Source organism: Anastrepha ludens, chromosome 4 (genome assembly GCF_028408465.1).
Source record: "Anastrepha ludens isolate Willacy chromosome 4, idAnaLude1.1, whole genome shotgun sequence".
Lineage (NCBI taxonomy): Eukaryota > Metazoa > Arthropoda > Insecta > Diptera > Tephritidae > Anastrepha > Anastrepha ludens.
In genome coordinates, this window is record NC_071500.1 from 57,907,900 (window position 1) to 57,931,014 (window position 23,115).

Sequence of the window (23,115 nt, forward strand, 5' to 3'; positions counted from 1 at the left end):
ACGGTATGTCTCTATTTGACATATGCAGAAATTTTTAAGTTGTATATCCTATAGTTTTTGGCAAAAGTTTTGTGCAATATATTGCACATTCAAGCAAAATACTAATTAAATTAAAAAACCGCGAATTATATTGAACTACTAATTAACGTAATCCTTTGGAGCGGTCAAAAATGTGTCGACAAATCTACTGGAAAGTGTAAAAAATATATTCCATAAAAATATTTCTATAACCAAAGATACAAGTAAATCTACAAATAACTTTTGCAATGCTACTTAAAACAAGCAAGCACATAAATAGTTCTTCATTATGGAAGCTGCTATTTAGTAAGTCAAACAGTCCCTAATTATTTGATATATTCCCTCAAATCATACTATATTTCTAGTGTTGCTAGCCGTATTCGCCACACCATTTACATATGCAGCCCATGCAGAAGCTGCGCGTGTACTAGAATTAAGCGACCGTTTCTTAGAGGTATACAACCAGGGTCAATGGCTGGTCATGTTTTACGCACCATGGTGTGGTTACTGCAAACGAACTGAACCAATTTTCGGGCAGGTAGCACAAGAATTGCATGGCCTTAGTATACGAGTAGGAAAAGTTGATTGTACACGATTCTCGAACGTGGCACGTGAAATGAAAATACGTGCCTATCCCACTATTATGTTCATTAAAGGCAGTGCAATGTATGTATATAATGGTGATCGCACGAAGGAAGAGTTGGTTGATTATGCGCTGCGTATGAGCGGACCCCCAGTGCAGTTGGTGACACGTCCCGAAAGTGTTGATATGCTTAAGGGTTCGCATACTATTTTCTTCATTTTTGTGGGTCAACAGGAGGGTGTTATTTGGGAATCATATTATGCCGCAGCAGAGAACTATCAAGAATATGGATTTTTCTATGCAACTTCGGCAGATATAGCTTCGCAACATTTCGATTTTGAGTATTTACCTGCTGTGCTTGTTTACAAAGACGAACAACATCATTTATATCCGTTTTCACAAGGGCCACACGAAGTTGATATTAACGAGACTGTGCATCATTGGGTAAATGTTGAGAGGTTTACAACTTTTCCGAAGATCACGCGCTTCAATATAAATCAGTTAATGCTTACGAAAAAGTATCTAGTTGTAGCAGTTGTCGAGGAAGACAAATTAAATCAAGTTGCTACACATGAACTGGAATTCCGTGATATGGTTGAGGGTGTTATACGTAAACATCGGGATAGGTATCATGATAAATTTCAATTTGGATGGGTAAGACTCATGAAAATTTGACCATCATTTTTATATGATGGTTAGTCATATGTATAATATATTGATATGTATTCATAATATCTCTCAACATACTTTTAGATTGGCGAACCCGGTATAGCCCAATCTATTATACTGGATACATTGCCTACACCTCATCTGATCGTGATCAACTCTACTACGCAACATCACTACATACCAGACGATGAGCCGCTTAAAATGACTCCACAGGCACTACACGTCTTCCTCGAATCAATTCATGATGAAAACGCAACTCCGCTTGGAGGCGATACGTACTTTGTGCGCCTGCGACGCGCATTTTTTGAGGTTAAGAAGGGCTTGCGTGATATGTGGCAGGGCAATCCTGTACTGACAACTGTCATCTTCGGCCTGCCATTTGGCTTCTTGTCACTCATTTTATATTCGATATTTTGCGGAGATTGCTTTGAGGCATCAGATGAAGAAGATGATCACGAAAAAACGGAATAAGTGATGTTTATAAAGCTTTTACTTGATAAGACCATTTTTGTTTAATAACTTATATCTCTCTAGTCTAATTATATGAGTTTATAGCACATATAAATTATAGGTGCCATATAATTTATTTTATAATACATATGTACGTACTTTCCAGCTATAAAATCTAAGCTAAATATAAAAATGTGTTGTAATATTGTATTGTAAAATCGAATGCTTGATAGTAGCCAGACAATACGGTATAATTTACATTCCCACGTCGTATATACATATGCCTCTGTCTATGTTCACGTAATAGGCCAAATAAAGGGTTCAAGATTCACAGTATTGAAAAATATGATGATCATGATCGATTTAACCTATTAAGCGATTAGTTTTTCTTAGACAGCTCGATTTACTGTACTGCATTAATTTCAAGCGAAGACGCGTATTTACGACATACGGTGGACTGTCGATGCAAAACCGGGTTTCAGCCAAATATTGGATTCGCCGTGCATGTTGGCTGAACGATTATCAGGAAATTCAGTGTTCATGCTTACTTTATAATTTCAAAATAACAGGGAAATTTTCGTGTTTTGCTTAACTTTTTCGCCATGACGAACATATACAACATTAACTAAAAAATGAACTTTTGAAATTAACGCATATATACGACATAATCACTTAACAGGTTGTTTAAGATTTTAGACAACATTTAACTTTTTTACATTTCACACCAAAAGTATTTGTTTTTAATAACGTCCGTTCGGTAGATATTGCTGAATCTAAAATTATGTCTGTGTCATGAAAAGCAAGCTTAGTTCGCTAGCGTAACGTAATCCCTAATTTATAATACAACAGCATATTGCGCACTATAATTGGAGAAGGTTGGACCTAAAGGCTTACCAAGGATGTGCCTTTACATTGTTTTGTTATTATAAAGTTCGTGTAGGCAAATTAATTTAAAAAAATTGTATTTTTATCAAGAGATTAATTTTTGCACTTTTATTTTTTTTTTTGAATAGCTCTAGCAAAATTAATTCAATTTATTTTGCATGAGGATGTTAAACTTTAATGTAAGCGACAAATGATTAATAAATACATATTTAAAAATATTCAAAGCTACTTCAACTTAGAAATGCAATAACTTAATTTGACAAGTCTTAATATAAATCAGTTTTTGCAACTAAGCGAATGTAGCATGAAATTCATTTTTAAATAAACACGTCTTCACTATAATGTTTCTTGGAGTAGATTTTACACCATTGTCATTTGTGGTGGTCGAAAAATCAGCAACCATAATCATCATCATCATCTGAGTCAATGGCAGCACGTCTTCGATCGTATTTAACTGTCGATTTAGTCTGTGGCATTTGAGCGTTTACGCTCTCGAGTATGCTAACAAATTGAGCATCATCCAGTTTACCACGTACTTGACCCATTTGTGCCATGCGTATTACCATATTTTCGAACATTTGCGCTTTTTCAGGTTTGCTGATTTTTAAAGTATTCACTATAGGATAAAATTATATATGAATAGAAAAAAGTGCATATTGACTCAAGGAATTAGATGAATGTTTTTCTTGAAATACATACGTCGTGCGCGTGCCTGCTGATCTAGCACTTGCGAGAGTATCGAGTGCTTCATTTCTTCCTGCTGACGCATCTGCTCTTGTTGTGCTTGTTGCTTTTCCGCATTATTGCCGCCGCTACCACCCTAAACGTAAAAATATAAAATATTCAAAATTGCGGAGACTTTTCTGTATGATAACTGTTAATTTACACAAAACCCTCGAAAGACTCTAGGAATGGGTAGAACCTGTATACTTTTGTTCTATTTTTGATTTCCGTTACACTTTCCCCCACTAACCCGCTAGCCAATACCGGCACCTGTTTCGACGAATGGTAATACTAGGGATCAAAATTACTCACATATTGCTGCTGTAATTGTGCCAAACGGTCGGCGCGTAAAGCATCCAAATCATTGTCCGCCATGGTTTGTGGTTACTAATTGTTTGTTTATTTTCAAAATTACAAAAGCTACAGAAAAAATTCACACGAGTAATCTTATGGCAAATTCTTTGATTGGTTAGTCACTTTTGACATTTGTAGTAGTGATGCCAGATGCCGATAAATAATTGAAATGCTTTTGAATTTATTTGAAAAGCAGGGGGGAGGACGGGGCGGAAAAAAAGGAAAAATACAGGAACCATCAAGCAACTTCTTTATTTTTGGCATAAGTGTGAAATCAAGAAAAGGACTGGCCAGGCAGTGCAGCATTTCACTAACTTTAATTGATTCGACCATTGTTATTGTTGTCCGCAATATTTGCTGTTTGCACTAACGATTGTGCTATTAACAAACTTATATTAACTAACACTAAACAGTTATGTTGTTGTTGTCGTATCAGCATAAACATTCCCCATACTTTCATACGGGGAATGCTGCTGGAGTGACAGTCCTTAGCCGGATATAAATCCGGGTCGTTTCGGTAACGTAAAACCGACTGTCGTGGAAACGACTAAACAGTTATCTTCTTCTTCGAAAATAGGTCCTCAAAAACTGGCTCAACAACTTCTTTGACACTAGACCAGCCGATTTTTGGCGGCACGGCATCAACAAATTGGTCGAGGGGTGGGAAATGGTTGTAAACAGCAACGGCAAATATATAATTGATTAACTTATTGATATAATTACTGTTTTTTGTTTAAATAAAACTCTTCGGTAAAAACGCTACGAATTCATTCCCCAACCCAATATTTTACAGTTTTTGCTCACGTCATAGGAAATCTTACCTGCGCAACCTTACCTTTCACGATGTATGCTACGACTAGCAGACGACTGGCTGATGGATATTCACCACAGCTCACCAATGGGTCGTTGATAACATTAAAAATTAAATAGACAGCTTTCCCGGAAAATGATTTTGTCGTTTTTTTGTGGAAGAAAAACGGTTGAAAATGTTTGGGCTCTAATTAAGCAAAAACCAAAAGGAAAACAAATAAAGACGGTTGGGCAAACAGTTATCAAAGAACAAACTCAAACTGTAACCGAGCCCGTAATATTCGGCAGGAATTGCTAGCGGGAGGCTATGAAAACTGTCTATATGATCGTCAAATATTATACTTATAATGGTAAATCTCACATCTTTGAGAATCTTAGCTCCTGACAGAGAAGCTGTTTGTTTTAGTTGGTACTTCTTGTGCGCTTAGTTTGTGTGTGGAAAGTCGGCGGCTAGAGGTCAGATACTCAGAGTTGCAGTTTTTTCCAATGCCCGAAATTTGGGGGAAATATTTCTAAAATCATCCAGCACTTCAACCTATCTAGTTTTTTCTTGTATTCGTTTATTCACATAATAGTTATGTATATATGTATGTACGTGCACAGGCGTGCATGCTTAGCAAGAATTTAATTTGCCAATTGTTTAAGGAAGTTGACAATAGTTCCCCGCCAAATGGGCTTGGAGTAATAACGGAAGTATTTACTTACCATTACTTCTGAAGGAACTTCTTTATCACGAGACGAAAGTGAAGCAATGGAGACGTCACAGATAACCATAGAATAAAAATTTATAACTATTCTATAGTTGTATTATTATAGATCTACAAAAACCTAGTTAAGCTATCTTAAAAAAGTAAGACGAAATTACAACCATCGAAGATGAAATGCCAGCCATTCAGCAAATTGAAGCGCTATCACAGAAATTGGGAAGTAATGTGAAAGTGGGAAAATAAGTGTCGAAATGAAATCGTCTATATATTATATAAAACTCAATGGAACGAGAAACAAACTGTCAAATATTGAAAGCGTTTTAAGTCCTTAGCTAATCGATAATTTGCTAAAACATTGAATTTCGCTTCTGATGTTACAACCTACAACTCGAGAAAAATAGATATGTTTGCGACACTCAGCAATGACACTTATTTTAATACAAGGTGCGATAGCCACGCCTACCACCTACATAACGTTAATTTTCACAAAAAAAAAATGATATCTCCGCTATAAATGAAGCAAAATTATTCAAATTTGGTACTTAAAAAAAGGGCGGTGTCACTGCCATTTTTCAGTAAATGCATGTATTTAATAAAACTCGTCCAAATCGGTCCCACCTCAATTATATCAGACTTAAATATTATTGGAATCGGATAGAGGCTGCCCTTTTTATATTTAAAGTCAGCCTAAAGGTATGTTCATGTAAAAATTATCCAGTAACTTAATTTTCGCGAATTCGCTCTCAGAGAGAAAAATATCACAAAAAGTACATGAACGCAAAACCAGTAACAATTTGCAGGTATTACGAACAGCTGATTAAATTGTTGGCGGGAAAATAAAAAAAAAGTACAATTTGTTTCAGTTGAGCTACCTCGTATTAAATTAAAAGAAGCAAATAAAATGCAAAATAATTTGACCCCCAGGAGCATTTCGTAAGTGTGAATCAGGTAAGAAACTGAAACTGAAATTTTACATATAGAAACGTAAGCATACAATACATTTGCATACTTAAATTTCCTAGAGCAAGGCATACAGCGAATGGCTGGTGAAACTTCATACAAGACGGTAGTTCCTTATGATCACACCAACGAAAGAGATGAAGCTTCGCAAAAGGTTTTGCATGTGGCTAGTGGCAGCAGCGATCAGGACTTTGTCCCAATAGGTGGTAGCTGTGAAAGCCGGGAAACCAAAATTGTGTGGTTAGAAGCGCCAACAAAGTTCCCCATCTCTAAAGTAAGAGACATAATCAACTGTGAGTTTTAAAAAGGCTTTGGTTACATGACAAAACATTTTTCACTATTTTTCAACTAATAAACAGCGAACTCGACGAAATATTCAAAGAAAGAAGATCCAGTTACCCAGAATCTGTCTTAGGCAGCGAAACTGTGAATGAGATCAACGATTGAGAAGATGGCATAACCTCAACACCAGGTAACTTTTAATTTTATTTTATACTCCTATATATTTATTTAACTCGTAAATATCTTTATTTTAGGCTGGAGTTTAGAACAGTGCCGATCTTGGAATTTCTGGCAAACTATAATGTTTTTTTTAATGAAACTTGGTGGAGATGTTAGTGAGGTGTTAAGGAACACTCTTTATAACTTTAAATTAATCGGGAAATAATAATTTTTTAATTATTTACATTCAAAATGCCCTTGGGAACATCAGTATAATTTGCCGCATTACACTCTATATTTTTTAACATTTCACTATAAATCACCAAATATACACTCACACGCGTGTTTGTACCGATTTTTATGCTAATATTCTAATTATATCTATTAAAATTAAATACAAATTCATTTGCCTATGCAATCACATTCCAATTTTAAGCGCGAACAAGAAGAAGATTGGAATTACAACAGTATGGTGTTGCCGGATGCCTGCAAATGAAAACAAAAATTAAGTACTTGAGTTTAGTGTTAATGATGGGAATGGGGGTTATTGTGCCTGCTTACTACATACACGCATATGACGTTTTAATTTTGGGTTCAATGGTTTTAACACGGAAAGGAGTTTTACGCAAAAATACTGTGGATTGCGTAGCCGGAGTTGGACTGATGAGGGTTATTTTTTTGAAGCGCGGCCGAAGGCCGCCCACGCGAAAAGGAGTTCTACGCAAAAATACTGTGGATTACGTAGCCGGAGTTGGACTGATGAGGGTTATTTTTTTGAAGCGCGGCCGAAGGCCGCCCACGCGAAAAGGAGTTCTACGCAAAAATACTGTGGATTGCGTAGCCGGAGTTGGACTGATGAGGGTTATTTTTTTGAAGCGCGGCCGAAGGCCGCCCACGCGAAAAGGAGTTCTACGCAAAAATACTGTGGATTGCGTAGCCGGAGTTGGACTGATGAGGGTTATTTTTTTGAAGCGCGGCCGGAGACCGCCCACGCGAAAAGGAGTTCTACGCAAAAATACTGTGGATTGCGTAGCCGGAGTTGGACTGATGAGGGTAACAAATTTACAAAAACCCTCCTAGTCGACGCTCCTGTAAAATTCAAAGGAACCTGCGTATGTTTACGCGATAAAGAGTTCCACGCAAAAATACTGTGTTAATTAATTTAATTTAATTTTAATTACTTTATTATTTTTTGTGATACGCTTAATATCATTGTTTTTAAGTTTAAATGAGTTGTATGTTTTTATTTTCAAATTCATTTCTCAACTTTAAATTACAGCAAAAAATACTGCAGTTTTACAATGAACCTTCCACTGAACATCCCTGCGTGCGAACTTCGCTTTCATTTCAGGTGTATGGCAACACCAACTTTTCGCTAAATTATAGAACTTTAACATTAAATTACTTAAAAACTATAAGCCTCCGGCAGGTTCTGTTTTCAGTTTTAAGATGAGGATACACCCCTCTATCACCCCCTTTTTACCGTTTTTTCCAAAGCGATCGGCACTATACTAAATTCTAGCCTTATTTTATATTATACGCGGATATTTAAAAGAAAACATTTCATCTAAATCCACAAATCCAAAAAAAAAAAAAAACGCCCTGGAGCAGTATGTGGATGAGAAAAAGAGGCCCGATGGTCAATTGTTTAAAATGCTGGAAGAAAACAGAAGAAGAAAGAGCAGAATGGAAAGCCCAGATAGAAAGTCGATTTCTTCAAAACGTAAATATAAAGGGGTTTTTAATAAGAGTTGTTATTTTGATATTCAAAGAAAATGCTATTTTTTAATACAAATGATCTGATGTTTATTTCATTATAAAGAGGAAGGTATGCCGTTAATAGTGGAAAATAACATCAGGCAAATAACCATTATGACCACGCTTACAGGACAATATCCTTTTCATGGAATTTTCCATATCGAATCGCAAAGTGGCCTCGATCCCCTCACGAATTCCATCTTTGAAGTCTTGAATCTACCCTGGGCTGTTGGCGTAGACCGTCTCTTTCACGTGGCCTCAAAGAAAAAAGTCACAAGGTGTTAAATCACAAGATACCGGTAGCCAATTGTGATCGCCTCTTCGAGAGATAACACGGTCCGGAAACATTTCTCGTAAAAAATCAATGGTTTCGTTGCTTGTGCGGCACGTAGCGCCGCATTGTTGAAAATAAACGTTGTCTAGATCAATACCATCCACTTCCGGCCATAAAAAATTGTTAATCATCTCTCGATCCATTCATCTGTAACACCTGTTATATGAAAACTGTTATAGGAAAACCCTTTACATATGTATTTAAGTGGTATGAAAATGCGGGACTGAGAATTAATTACATCACTTCCTTATAATTTTAGTGAAGAGAAAGTTTAATTTCATTATATCGTCCCCTTAGTGTAACAATAGCCTATGTGCTCATAGGATATAATTTTTTTATTGAATTTTTGGATTCTCCATCGTCGATTTTATATGTGGTCAAAATTTTGTCAAATTCTAGTTCCACAAAGTGGGTCAAAACGTCAGTCAAAAATAATAAATATTTACAGACATAACGAGATTTGAGTGAGAGCTACTTTCGACAAAAAGTTTGAAATTAATTTTCTCAAAACATAAAAAAATTTATAGGCTATTTTAATACTAAGGGGACGATATATTTTTGTTATTATGAAATTATAGTAGTTTGTTTTTTTAATTTCCTCTTTTAATACATATACATAGTTTTTCTATGTGAATTCAGAAAACTTTTCGTTATATATGTATCTATAAGGTGATTTTTGCAATATTGTGCAAAACACAGCAAGCCCTTACAAAATGGCAAATTTCGAAAGTTGCAGCAACGTAGACGGGAGGCTGTGGTTCAGAAGTACATGCCTGTGCAGCATTAGCCGATTCCTATTTAATATATGACTTTAAATAAACTTTTTAAATTTCATCTAACATATATTTACTTACATTCTATTTTAATCACCGTTTTTATTTAAATTTCCAACTTTGACCCAATTCGCAAATTTTCATTATTATGAACCTTTACTTTGCGATCAGCTGTTTCCCTGACTTCCAAGTAAAAATTTATACAGTACAAACTTGCAACTTTCCCTGAAGATGAAATGTCATTTTGCTCTCCCACTTTCCCCTACTTTGCAAGTTTTTTGCGTACATGCACACTAAAACGAGATCATTTGTAACAATTATTACAAACTATTTGCTTCATGAACAGCCCTTGAATTAGATTTATTAAAATGTATGCAATTTGTATGATGTCTTCCGGTTTATGTATATAAAAATTATACGGTTCTGAATTTTAATTAGCACAATGCGAAATTTAAAGGTTTTTTATTTTATAATTATATTGAGTTTAGCCTTAGAAGCTAAATAAAAGAAAAAAAAAAAAAATACTACAATACTCAACTTAAAAATGTTGCTGCTATGGAATGGTTAAATATTATTTAATGACTTATAGGCAATAGAACCTAAGTGCGCGCACATTTTAACAAGCACAGTGTATTTATGCGCCTTAAATCATACAATATACTAAAAATTCGACTTAAAAGTACATAGAATATTTCCATAAAAGGGGAAATTCGTCGAACACTGCATTTTGGAATTATCTAAAGTTTTCACTTTAAAGTAGTCTAAATACGACCAAAATTATTAGGAAAAGCTTTCCACGGATATATGCTGCCATTGGCCCTGTAAGAAATAAGAAATATATTTTAATACAAAAATATAATAGATATTGCAATTAAATTGCATACCGGTATACCCAAATTCCAGCCGGCACCTGCCGGATTTTCTTTTGTAATGCCGCAACGTTTGCATACAACGCCATTTAGCGCTATCGCCCAGACTTCTGTGCCCACGGACACAGATTTGAAACCGATATGCGTCTCAGTGTGTGGAGGAATATTCGGCATATTTGGCAGGAATTGCCAATGGGAACCCTCTGGAAATGTTTTAGTGATCTCTTTGCGCACAGCCAAGCGGTTGTGGTTGTCGAGTGCCCAAATGCCAGCACGTCCCACTGACACCGTGCGGAATGTTGTGCCAGGAGGAGCTTCCACCATTTGCCAAGCTTCACCTGTGATAATAGAAATCCCATATTTCATTTACATAGGTATATTTGATTTGAATCCGTTCATAATTAGTTGTAAACATCTAACAAACCTAATGGATTGTGCCTTGTAATGCCATAGCGAAAGTAAATCATGCCATTTCGTCCGACGGTCCACACTTGGCCTAACGGTCCTACACTAATTGCAATCAAAGGCTGTTCGCTCGGTATATGTTCCCAATTATCGCCGCGAGGATTTAGCTGCGTTACGCCGTGCCGTATTAAAACATCGCCATTCGCTGCCACTGCCCAAGCGCATACCGGCAAATCCTCCCAATCACTTAAACTATTAGCGCTGTCCGTATCACCGTCAAGTACTTGTAATGATGCATCTAATATCTTTGAATGACTTAGCTCCTGCCAGGGACCGCTGCTTGTTAGTCGACACTTCTTCAACCAACGACGCCTGCGTACACAGTCAGTGATTTTTTTGTGTGCATGGTATGTGGCTGGAAAATCGATAGCATATTGCCAGCCTTCTTTATCTGCACCGCCGGGTATATTAAAGTCCACCATCCAATCTGATATCCATTCACAGTGAGTGGACAATAGTTTGGTGTGCTCCTTACTACGCTTTTGGCGACCACTTGCATCGCTCCACATGTGCCTATCGGTGGGCAGGCTCTTCATAGTGAAACCACTTATGGGATTCCAACGTTGATTCTCGTACACATAGTAGGTGTGAGTGTCAATCATGTTATTAATCTTGCCGGAACCACCCTCCAATCCTTTCAAAAATTGGCCACCCCAACCGCCATTGTATACCCAGGCAGTGTTGTCACACGAAATACCCCAAACAACACCGGCATGAGAGGAAAATACGCGCTTTATATGCCCACCTATTTGACGCCAGTACATTTCTTGCATGGAGATAATCAGTGTAGGACAGCTATAGACAATGTTAAATAGTTTTACGCGCCCACTAACGTAAAGACAGGTAACGGCGGCAGGGTCTGTACGGTATTTGTAATCGGCGAAATGTGTGCCGTTCACAAACAATTGGTAATGGTTTTCCAAGGCTCTACAAAATTACAAAGAAAATAATTAAAAGCAAGCGAAAGGTTAGACCAATCGTTAATTCGTTTACTTGATGCGGAGCGTAAATGTGGCGCCGGGAGCGAAGACCATCTTATCATTGCATATTTCCTCTAGCCACTCTGAGTCATTCATACTGTTTAGAACTATGGTGCGCTCATTGAATCTGTAAAGATTGGAATTGAATGGAAACGGTTAAATAATTTAGTCCAAGTTCGAGCTGAACCGAACTTTATATACTAGGCCCATGTAAAAGGCCATTGTCATATTCATATAATGGTCATACATTGTTTACAGCTATAATTTTACATTTTTGTACAAGCAGCAACGTAGAGGAAGCTGAACTAAACACTAGAAATTCCAACCACCACCCACAGCAGAAGAAGAGCTACAGCTATCTTCAGAGACACGCGTAACCTTGGCACAATTATGTTCTGGATACTGTAGCAGGTTAAACTCCTACCTATCCTAAACATATGTCCAGCATGTGAAGGCATCCCGCACGACACCCACCTTTCACATGCCCCGTCAAACCCACTCATCTAACCCCCCTCTCCCTCTGGACGCAACCTGTTGAAACAGCAAGTTTCCTGGGCCTACCGTTAGATGAGCTAGACGAAGACGGCCGGTAATCTAGACTACACTGACAGGGCTAAGCATACTCCTACAACAACAACAGGAAGCTGAACTCGCTGCTATGTGACTTTGCCAGAACAGGCTTACTGGGAAGATTCCTGAATTAAAAATAGAAAAGGTAGTTAGGTCTGAGTTGAAGATCGTTAATGATCCTTCTCCCAATCTGCGAGACAATGTTTTTTCTCTTGGTATGAGGCAAAGGTTGAAGCAAGCCTTATAGATAATTGTAAGAAGCGGGCTAAGAATGTCACAGGCGGCTTGTAATTCAGCGGGATAGACACCATCTAATACAGAAATCCGATTTGAAGTACCTAATTTCCATAATCACTGTTTCGCTTCTGGATGTAATGTGGGTAAATCGGATTTCGATATTTTCCATAGCCGATTTTCTTCTGAGTTTTGTGGGGACAACTACAAACTCCGTCCTTGAAGACGAGAAGAATAATCTTGTGAGATGACTTCCCAGTCTGAAGTGACCAGTGTAAATGCTTTTGAGCAGTTTGAGTTTGGGTGTCTTTTTCTATAAATGGAGGGACCTACAGTTTTAAGCCGAGTTGGAGCAGTAGATATTTTTTATGAGAAGATTTTTCATGGCAGAAATACACTCGGAGGTTTGCCATTGCGGGGCCGACCGCTTTAGAAAAAAGTTTTCTTCAATTTGGTGTTTCACGGAGATTCAATCCTACGAACACCGATTGATAGTCATGCACCAATCCATTTGGCTACGACAGTCGTCATAGTTTGTCTTAGGAAGGTTTATAAGTTGCTTAAAACTTTTAAAAGTATACCTTACTGCGAGTAAGGTTCAGGTCTAATTAGCTTTGAGGTCGTAGCCTCTCCAGCTAATCCATCAGATACCTCGTTTCCGTCTATGCCTTTGTGAGTTGAATACTGAGTTTATTCTCTCTATGCCGGGTATAGAAATATTCACTTTCGAAACAAACTAAAGAATCCATAAATATTTAAATAAATTACCTTGGATTAATGTGCATTGCAATCACTCGGAATTTCTCCACTCTGGGGCGTGTTTTTATGTTTGGATGACACTGCAAATCGAAACGAATTTGATCTGCATCATCGTAAACACAACCAGATATCTCTAATTCTGTACCGATAGGCAATCTGAAAGATTACACCAAAATAATAAAGAATTCTTTATTGCCGTTTTTATTTCTGTTTACCGACCCATTATATAGCGTGTTGTAGTAAGGCGTTTCCATTGTATTTACATCGAATTTCTCCACATAACAATTGCGTTCTTTGTCCAGCTGACTTGACTTCATATTAAGCGGGTCAAAAACAAATACTTCTCCGAGATCGCTGGTAACCCAAATGGAATTGTTCGCAGGTTTGCCCAGAACTTCATTTATCTGGCAGCAAACTGAAGTGAGATGAGATAGCCAATCCTCCATTTCTGCATCGCTTGAGAATTGCAATTTTATTGGTGAGCAATTAGTTGGCAAGCGGGGTGCGTGCAGTGATATACGCGGTGCACTCGGTTCACTGCAAGACTGCACGCAAGTAATGGCTGACAGTGAGAATTGAATTTTTGTAGTAACACCATCTGGATTGAGCACAGTAAAAGTGCCGGAATCTGAATCTGTGTTGCACGCATCTCCCGTACCGGCAGTGGCAGTTGCACCACTTACCCATTCTAATTCGATTAAACAATCTTCGAATTCTCCACCGGGCCGCTGATAACGTGCCTCTGCTGATTTAATCCAGGAGGTTAGCTCGACTGCCTTTTCGTATTTTTCAGGGTGCTTTAATTGTTTGAGCTTCTCCGAACGCATTTGTAGTTTTGCAATTAGATCCTTTCGCCATGTGGCATCTACATTAACTTTGCCATTGCTAGATGCTTGCTCATTGAACCAATTTGGCGTATTTGCTGGATCGACGCTCACAGCGCCAGCTGCGACACCACTCCACATTACTTCGCATTCGGTCCAAAATTGCGAGCCGGCGTGATCTTCGTCTTCGCCCAGGTATGCATCTGAGCCGTGGTGTGTTGAGTCTGACTCAAATACTGCAGAATCACTCTCCGGATGCGCCTCGGTGCCAACTATTGAACCAACGCTACGTACTGGTGACCATGCACGTGGATTCTTTAGCTGTGTTTCGAAGTGTTTGCCGGAGATTTCAGTCACAACCTCTGTCGCGGGTGCACTGGATGCGTGCGCTGCATGTTCACGCACCGCTGAACTACGTTTTTTGTGGCGTTCATTTAAATTCAAGCTACCAATGTTGGGTGGCGAATCTGTCGAATATTTCCAAATGTCACTTTTTAGTCGTGCCTGCGCTGCTGCTGCACCCGTTGTGCTGCTATTGGTTGAAGCTGGACTGGCTGCCATATTTTCAATAGGTGCACACGTCTCTACAACGCCCTTTTCTTTATCTTTGTTATAAAGATTTGAGAAACTTTGGTGCTTTGAACCAGGGGTTGAACCGCTACCACTGCGACGTGACACAATCGACATGGAGCTAGAGGTGCGACTTATTTGCATGGAACACTGAATTTGGCGCCATTGTTTGCCAGTGGGATCAGATGTCGATACGCCTGAGCGAAAGTAGAGTGCACGATCCGACGAACCAACAGCGAAGACTTGATCATTAGGAGACACAGATATCGCCGATATGTTCACAATCATCTCCACCCAACCACTGCCAATGGCGGCATCTTCACTTATACCAGCAGCTTCACCCTTGATACCGCGCCGAAACCAGACATGGCTATCATTGGTTACACACCAAACGGAGTCTGTACCCACAGATACTTGGGTGATTTTTAATGTACTCGCCGTATCATTATTGCCAATTGGTGGTTTAACGTCTAACCAAGCTTCGCCGGAGAGATTTTCGCGTGTAACTCCAGTACGCACTATCGCGCGTCCATTATAGAGTACGGCCCAGACGAGACCGGTCGGGCCGACACTTATTTGTGCCAATTCACAGCCGGGAGGAGTGTTGATCGCGTTCCAGCGAAGACCTTCCGGTGCAAAAGTGCTAACTCCGGTGCGAAACATGGCCTAAACGTGTTGCAAAGAAATTAGTTTTTTAGATACTATGTTAAGATTGCTACAGCTATTTGTAGAAGAAGCTATAGGTATATAAGTTAGATAAAATTTACCCGTCCATGTGCAGTGATAGCCCAAACGATCATGGTACCCGATGGCGCATTCGGCACATTTGTGCCTCCAACATAAACATCAATGAAAGGTTCCTGTGTGGGGTCTTTATGCAGTGGCGCTACGGCACACCAGCTGTTCAATGCACTATAGCGGCGAAAACGTATCTAAAAACGCAAATTTTTTTTAATTTATGAAATATAAAAAATATTTTTACTAACTCACCCATTTCCTTCGTCGCACGTAAGAGTTCCACGAATTCTTCGGTGAGTATGTAGCGGGAAAATCTAGCGCATACATCCAACCATCTTCGCTTAACTGATGACCGTCCATGTCCAAATCTAAATGCCACTCACCATCCCACTGCCAAGCCATTGATGGCAACCTGATCTTATCGATGTTACGCTCCTCGCTGCCATCAACTGAGGAGTACTTATAGCGATCTGTAGGTAAAAGCTTTTTCGAAAATCCTTCAATCGGTAGCCAACGTTCATTTTCATAAGACTCCTCTTTTACACGTATGGGCACATCCAAGCCATATACATATACATAGACCTGGCGATCTCCACCAATAGCCCATACAAAGTGCGGCACGGCAGCGATTTTCTTGAACTCCAAACCCAAGTACGGGAATTCTCGCCAAGCGGCTGAATTAGTGGACAACGTATACACACGGCCTTCACTATTGGTGGCAAAAAGCAAAGAGCTGGGCATGCTGCGCTTGCTGAAAAATGTACAAAAGCCTACACAAAATCACAACATTTCGGTAAATTAATTTATTTTATGAGTTTGTTATTTAAAAAGTTGCATTTTATGTTTTTAATTATTACTGATGGTATCAGTGGGCAGCGCTATATTCCACAGCAGAACTTTTAATAATAATATACATTTTTTGAAATAACGTTGGTGCATCCAAGTGCTTTCAGCTTTTTGTTCAAAATCGATTACACTTTGTTATAGACATAGCGACAATTATGGTAACTACTTAATATAAACGTTAGGCAAACCAACTTATGTAGGAAAAATGTATTAGCGACTTTTAAAAACATTATTAGCTGCTTACCTTTGTTTATATTTACGTTATATATTTTAATATAGTTTTTCAGAACCCAGCCAATTCTTGCAAATTTTTTGCTTGCACCTTTTTACAGTTGCAATACTTCTACATTCGCATATTTAAGCTATCGTAAGTCTGCTAATTATTTATATAAATATTGTTTTTCTTTATATAAAACTTTTTTTGCGACCAGGAAATCGAATGAATCACCACATCTTGCTTGTCCTGCAGAAAATTTTGCAATAACAATTATCAACTCCTCTATCCTCTTTCGGTAAATTAACAGCTGATGAGAATATTGTTTACATTTTACGAAAGCGTTGAGAAAGAAATGCAAGAAAGATAGAGCGTTGTATTCAAGGTGGATTTAATAAGGTGACAGCATTCGCCCAGCTGAATTTTTCGCCGTAGGTATGGCTTACGTCAAAATGATACGCTTTGTTTGTATGTATTGGTATGTTTACATTCGTATGTTTACATTTGCTTGCTGATTTTGACATGATGCTTGCACCAAACGCAGCAACAAGTACATGTAGGGTTTTACTTATATGTGTTTGCTGTCACCTGTAATAAATTCGCCTTGGTTGTATTTCATCAGCAGTAACATATGAAAGCTCGAATTTGTTATCGAATACGTTACTTGTCCTGAAAGCAATGCGATAGCGGATTTTTCAAATTGAGCACATATTTGGGAAATCTTTAGAATAATGTAACAAGCTTTGAAAAGAAGATTGTAATGGGGGATAAAGGGGTGTATCGCCATATTAAAACTGAAAACTGCACCTCCGGAGGCTTATAGTTTTTATGTAATTTATTGTTAAAGTTGTGTAATTCAGCGAAAAGTGGATATTGCCTGACACCTCATATAAGAACGAAGTTCGCATGCAGAGACGTTCACTGAAAGGTTGTTTCTAAATCTGCAGTATTTTTTGCTTTAGTATAGAATTGAGATATATTTTCGAAAATCAAATTGATGCGTCGACTAGAAGGGTTTTTGTAATTTCGTAGAATTTTTACATACCATATAACTTTTTTCTGCGAAATAACCCCCATAAGTCCAACTCCGGATACCTCATCCACAATATTTTTACGTAGAACTTCTTTTCGCGTGAGTGGCCTTTGGCCGCGCTTAAAAAAACCCTTATCAGTCCAACTCCAGCTACGCCATTCGCATATTTTTGCGTAGAACACGTTTCCGCGCTAAAACCATTCAACCAAAAATTAAAACGTCATATGTATACGTGTGTGCAGTAAGAATGCACAATAATTGACATCCCCATCATCAACTCTGAACTGAAATGCTTGGGTTTTGTTCATATTTTTATTTTCATTTGCGGGCATCCGGCAACACTGTCTATTGTCAATTGCAATGAATTGTTATTCTCGTTTAAAAATGGAATAGTGATGATAATGATAAATGCATTAGCATTTAATTTTCATTGAAATACTTCGAATACAAGTATAAAAATTAGAAAAAAAAACGCGTGCTTGAGTATATATGTATTTTTAGCATTTAAAATAAGTTTGAAAAAATACGATATATATCATAATGTGCCAAACTATAATGAAGTTCAAGAGGCCACTTTGAAGACAAATGATAACGAAACTATTATGTGCGGAATATTTGTGAGTTGTAAAGGCTGTTCCTGAACCACTCCCTAATATCTCCACCAAGTTTCATTTAATAAGCCATTATACTTGGCCTAAAATTGCCCCTGTTATTATTATGTATTATGTATTATGTATTATACCAAATGCGACCCTCTAAATGCTTCGGTAAAACGGTTGCAGTTGTAAATAATTTTGGTGAAATTTTGCGATGGTGTTTAGGAATAGTAGAAGCTCTATCTGCGCAATTGCGTGGCGAACGTTATTGTCAACGTGAATTCATACAAGGTGATAGCGGTAGAACAGCTAATTTGTTCTTTTCTCTTGCGATTTGGTAGTTTGAATGTCGAAGTGTTTGTTTCTTTGTTGTAGCTTTGATTGCAAATTATACGTCTGAACAACACGCCCAAATCATAGAATATAATATTATTATAAACAGTTCGAGGATATCGTTATCCTGTGAGGGAACACAACAAACTGCTCAGGAAACAGTTTCTAAGAAGGAGAAGGAATTAGTTCGTTTTACCCGGATCGTAATGTATCTTAACTCGAAGGTTTTCGATATGAATTCAAATCATGAAGTTCAATATACCCATAGTCTCTTCTGCGATTGCTTTAAAGGAGATTGTATCAGAAACTACTTCATTGCTCTTCTGCTCTCCTAAGGCTAAGATTTTAATATCTTAGCTCTCACTTTTTGAAAACGCCAGAGGATCTATCCCTTTTGAACAACAATCACACAGCGTTTCCTCATAGGAAATAAATTGTTTTCCAATAAGAGGTGTTATTTTGATATTCAAAGACAAATGCTATTTTTTAATATAAATGATCGGATGTTTATTTCATTATAAAGGGGAAGGTATGCCGTTAATAGTGGAAAATAACATCAGGCAACTGACCACCACGAACAACCACGCTTACAGGACAAAATCCCTTTCATGAAATTTTCCATAACCGAATAGCAAAGTGGCTGCCCTATGCCCTCGATAGCCTCACGAATTCTATCTTTGAGGTCTTGAATCGACCCTGGGCTGTTGGCGTAGACCTTCTCTTTCATGTGGCCCTAAAGGAAAAAGTCACAAGGTGTTAAATCACAAGATATCGGTGGCCAATTGTGATCACCTCTTCGAGAGATAACACGGTCCGGAAACTTTTTCCGTAAAAGATCGATGGTTTCGTTGCTTATGTGGCACCTAGCGCCGTATTGTTGAAAATAAACATTGTCCACATCAATACCATCAAATTCCGGACATAAAAAATCGTTAATCATCTCTCGAAATACCACTTGTTATTCAAAATAACACCTGTTATTGGAAAATCCTATACTTTATCGTCATCGCTCAAATATTTCTTACATAAATTCTATCCTGTCTTCCATCACTTCCATGTGGTTAGTTTCTTTCCTATCTATGCAAATGAAACTCCTTCGGGGCAACAATCTTGTCCAACCTAAACAAATATCTTCATAATTTCACTGAATTTTATCCTTAATATCGAAATTATCAGAACTAGAATGTACGAAGAACCGAGCGTATTTCTGCAATGAAAAATCTCCTCACAAAAACAATCTGCCGTGCGGAGGAGACTAAAAGCTGCTCGTTATATAGAAGAATCCATGAATGGATATTGTCATCCATAAATTTACGAAAGATCAACTTCTGAGTAGGTTTCTAATGCTTTCCCATTATAGAAAGTTTTATGATAAGTCCCTTATTCATTTATAGTTATTAATGTTAATATCAATAAATCTCATATACTTCTAAATTTATATTTACCGTGTATGCATCGAATTAACACATTCAATTTGAATTGAATACTAACTTACAGTTTTCTTGTGTATTCGTATCTCAACATTCAAATTCACTCGGAATTTATTTTAGGAAAAAAGTGCAAATGAATTAGTGAAAGTAGAACGTGTTCTATGTTCGGATATCGGATTCATTGATGATTTGATTGATTGATTGAAATTTACTCGGAAGTGAATTAGAGAATCTGCCTTATACGAGTCACAACATTCTTCAGAAAATATAAGTGCGGAATTTATAAAACGGCCGCATCAGCAGAAGAAGGAAGGCAATAATTGAAGAAAAGTGTATGCTCTTCAAATCAAGTTAATCTATTAGTCTAAAAGAATATAAATATTCTATTTTACTAACATTGAGTATAAAACAAATTGCTTTTTAAGAAAGGAATGGAAATGTATGGGTTGCATTCTAAGGGTTCACTTAATATTTTCTTGCTTTCCATTTAATTGCATGTTACCATAAATTTTATTATAATATATTACTTTAACTATTCTGTTTGGTTTAAGGTACTTGACCACCTTGGAAAGCTAAAAAGTACAACATATTCAATAATTTTTTCTTCTGTATAATATATTAAAATAAATTTTTTTTTAAATTTTTATTTCTTCTTCTTCTTAATTGGCGCGATAACCGCTTATGCGATTTTGGCCGAGATTAACAAAGCGCGCCAGTCGTTTCTCTCTCGTGCTAACCGGCGCCAATTGGACACACCAAGTGAAGCCAAGTCCTTCTCCACCTGATCTTTCCAACGCAGAGGAGGCCTTCCTCTTCCTCTGCTACCACCAGCTGGTACCGCATCGAATACTTTCAAAGCCGGAGCGTTTGTATCCATTCGGACGACATGACCCAGCCAACGAAGCCGCTGGATCTTTATTCGCTGCGCTATGTCTATGTCGTCGTAAAGCTCATACAGCTCATCGTTCCATCGTCTACGATATTCGCCATTGCCAACGTGCAAAGGTCCAAAAATCTTACGCAGAATCTTTCTCTCGAACACTCCAAGCGTCGCTTCATCGGATGTTGTCATCGTCCAAGCTTCTGCGCCATACGTTAGGACGGGCATGATGAGAGTCTTGTAGAGTGTTAGTTTTGTTCGTCGAGAGAGGACTTTACTGCTCAATTGCCTACTTAGTCCAAAGTAGCACTTGTTGGCAAGAGAGATTCTACGTTGGATTTCAAGGCTGACATTGTTATCGGTGTTAATGCTGGTTCCTAAATACACGAAGTCTTTTACAACCTCAAAATTATAACTGTCAACAGTGACGTGGGTGCCGATACGCGAGTGCGCCGACTGTTTGTTTGAAGACAGGAGGTACTTCGTTTTGTCCTCGTTCACCACCAAACCCATTCGCTTTGCCTCTTTATCCAGTTTGGAGAAGGCAGAACTAACAGCGCGGTTGTTAAGGCCGATGATGTCAATATCATCGGCATACGCCAGCAATTGTACGCTCTTATAAAAAATTGTGCCTGAGCGATTAAGTTCTGCGGCTCGTACGATGCTCTCCAACATCAGGTTAAAGAAGTCACACGACAGCGAGTCACCCTGTCTGAAACCTCGTTTGGTATCAAACGGCTCGGAGAGGTCCTTCCCAATTCTGACGGCGCTGCTGGTGTTGAGCAACGTCATCTTACATAGCCGTATTAGTTTTGCGGGGATACCAAATTCAGACATCGCGGCATACAGGTAACTCCTTTCCGTACTGTCGAATGCAGCTTTGAAGTCGACGAAAAGATGGTGTGTGTCGATTCTCCTTTCATGGGTCTTTTCCAGGATTTGGCGTATTGAGAATATTTGGTCAATGGTGGACTTTCCAGGTCTGAAGCCACACTGATAAGGTCCAATCAGTTGGTTGACGGTGGGCTTCAGCCTTTCACACAATACGCTCGCTAGAACCTTATAGGCGATATTTAGAAGACTAATCCCGCGGTAATTGGCACAAATTGCAGGATCGCCCTTCTTATGGATTGGGCAGAGCACACTTAAATTCCAATCGGCAGGCATGCTTTCATCCGACCATATTTTGCATAGGAGCTGATGCATGCACCTTACCAGCTCCTCGCCGCCATGTACTTGGCGACGAAGTCTCTCTCCCACAACAAATCCGACACCGAATTTGCGCTCCTTTACATGGCAGCTGTAGTAGACGTCGCAAGGTCCTATGGTTTTCTTACCTTGCCCCGTCCATCGCATCTCTTGGATGGCAGTGATGTCAGCCTTTACTCTCACGAGGACATCAACCAGCCGGGCAGAGGCACCTTCCCCATTAAGGGACCGGACATTCCAGGTGCATGCCCTCAAATCATATTCCTTATTTCGTTTGCAGGGGTCGTCATCAGTAAAGGCAGTTCTCATCCGAGGCTTTGTAATTATTTTCATTGGGGGGGATTTTTAAGTGGCGGGTCCCAAACCCAGCGCACAACCAGCTATCCTGGAATGCTTCGCCTTCTCACGTTAGCTCACTCCCGAACGGGTGTTCGGGAGCTACCCAGAGGACTTGGGTTAATCCCGGCCGTTGTGAGCTGCTTGAACCATATGTAGAAGAATCGTCCTGGCCACTCCCAAGTGAATGGCGATCAGTAACTTTCCCCACTTGCGTGGACTTCTCCACATGGAACCATCCTTATTTTTTATTTTTATTTAGAGCTTATATAATACAAAAAAAAATTGATTTATTAAAATTTCTTTTTTTAACATATATCCAGGAGGCGCCAAAGTCGAGGCCTGAAGAAAATCATGTCTTGCGGCGGACAGTTAATCTTAGAAATGGTAATTCTAAAACAAAAGAGAGAAACAAAATTTTCAAAAGGAAGGTTCCTTGCGTGAGAATTTACCACAAACTGACAAAAAAAAAAATAATAAAAAAATGGCGGATGTTTGAAAAAAAGTTAAGAAAACACCCCTGTTTTTCACAATGTTATGCTTAAAAAGCAATACTTTATTAACTTTTTTTTTGCAAAATGTGGTAAATTGGCATACAAAACATCTTAACAAATAAAACAAGACCAAAATCATTAAAATCGGCTAAGCAGTTTCGGAGATAAAGTGTCCGCCATTCGAAAAAAAGTAATTTCTGGAAAAACGCGTTTAAAGTTAAAACTTGCTATTTTCTTTCCGCTGAGTCAGCAAGTAATGAGTGCAGGATG

The 23,115-nt window shown here is 38.4% G+C and overlaps 3 protein-coding genes and 1 long non-coding RNA gene across 8 annotated transcripts; 2 read left to right on the forward strand and 2 right to left on the reverse strand.

Moving 5' to 3' along the window:
• LOC128862495 (protein disulfide-isomerase TMX3) lies at positions 1-2,095 on the forward strand. The gene is made up of 3 exons (XM_054101154.1): positions 1-324; positions 384-1,255; positions 1,355-2,095. Exons 1-3 carry the CDS (start codon positions 267-269, stop codon positions 1,739-1,741), a joined length of 1,317 nt encoding a protein of 438 aa, XP_053957129.1. The 5' UTR covers positions 1-266; the 3' UTR covers positions 1,742-2,095.
• Positions 1,864-6,923, reverse strand: LOC128862497 (programmed cell death protein 5). 2 transcript variants are annotated; one of them, XM_054101156.1, is made up of 3 exons: positions 6,846-6,923; positions 3,305-3,425; positions 1,864-3,221 (listed from the first exon to the last, which is right to left on the reverse strand). In XM_054101156.1, the coding sequence occupies exons 1-3, from the start codon at positions 6,906-6,908 to the stop codon at positions 2,998-3,000; spliced, it is 408 nt and encodes a 135-aa protein (XP_053957131.1). In that variant the 5' UTR covers positions 6,909-6,923; the 3' UTR covers positions 1,864-2,997. The 2 variants fall into 2 exon arrangements, with proteins under 2 accessions (XP_053957131.1, XP_053957130.1); XM_054101155.1 differs by lacking the exon at positions 6,846-6,923 and adding an exon at positions 3,641-3,795.
• On the forward strand, positions 3,865-8,797 carry LOC128862498 (uncharacterized). 3 transcript variants are annotated; one of them, XR_008454489.1, is made up of 5 exons: positions 3,865-6,147; positions 6,222-6,452; positions 6,519-6,631; positions 8,156-8,323; positions 8,423-8,797. It is a non-coding gene; the product is annotated as an uncharacterized LOC128862498 (long non-coding RNA). The 3 variants fall into 3 exon arrangements; XR_008454488.1 differs by lacking the exon at positions 8,423-8,797 and having other exon boundaries at positions 5,719-6,147; positions 8,156-8,413; XR_008454487.1 differs by lacking the exons at positions 8,156-8,323; positions 8,423-8,797 and adding an exon at positions 6,696-6,964 and having other exon boundaries at positions 5,727-6,147.
• Positions 8,798-9,813: 1,016 nt separating this feature from the next.
• Positions 9,814-16,846, reverse strand: LOC128862499 (tectonin beta-propeller repeat-containing protein). Of its 2 annotated transcripts, none has more exons than XM_054101159.1 (9): positions 16,565-16,846; positions 15,727-16,225; positions 15,504-15,668; positions 13,562-15,402; positions 13,352-13,498; positions 11,793-11,906; positions 10,759-11,726; positions 10,350-10,672; positions 9,814-10,284 (listed from the first exon to the last, which is right to left on the reverse strand). In XM_054101159.1, exons 2-9 carry the CDS (start codon positions 16,213-16,215, stop codon positions 10,246-10,248), a joined length of 4,086 nt encoding a protein of 1,361 aa, XP_053957134.1. In that variant the 5' UTR covers positions 16,216-16,225; positions 16,565-16,846; the 3' UTR covers positions 9,814-10,245. The 2 variants fall into 2 exon arrangements, with proteins under 2 accessions (XP_053957134.1, XP_053957133.1); XM_054101158.1 differs by having other exon boundaries at positions 15,727-16,244; positions 16,565-16,845.
• Between the last annotated feature and the right edge of the window lie 6,269 nt (positions 16,847-23,115).

Coding starts and splice junctions, on each gene's coding strand:
- LOC128862495 (XM_054101154.1), top strand. CDS start 267: ATGCTACTTAAAACAAGCAAGCACATAAATAGTTCTTCATTATGGAAG. Junction 325..383: donor ATTATGGAAGCTGCTATTTA/GTAAGTCAAACA, acceptor CTATATTTCTAG/TGTTGCTAGCCGTATTCGCC. Junction 1,256..1,354: donor ATAAATTTCAATTTGGATGG/GTAAGACTCATG, acceptor ACATACTTTTAG/ATTGGCGAACCCGGTATAGC.
- LOC128862497 (XM_054101156.1), bottom strand. CDS start 6,908: ATGTTAAAAAATATAGAGTGTAATGCGGCAAATTATACTGATGTTCCC. Junction 3,426..6,845: donor TTCCCAAGGGCATTTTGAAT/GTAAATAATTAA, acceptor TTTTACGTTTAG/GGTGGTAGCGGCGGCAATAA. Junction 3,222..3,304: donor TCAGCAGGCACGCGCACGAC/GTATGTATTTCA, acceptor TTTATCCTATAG/TGAATACTTTAAAAATCAGC.
- LOC128862499 (XM_054101159.1), bottom strand. CDS start 16,215: ATGCCCAGCTCTTTGCTTTTTGCCACCAATAGTGAAGGCCGTGTGTAT. Junction 15,403..15,503: donor CTATCACTGCACATGGACGG/GTAAATTTTATC, acceptor CAACACGTTTAG/GCCATGTTTCGCACCGGAGT. Junction 10,285..10,349: donor GCTGGAATTTGGGTATACCG/GTATGCAATTTA, acceptor TATTTCTTACAG/GGCCAATGGCAGCATATATC.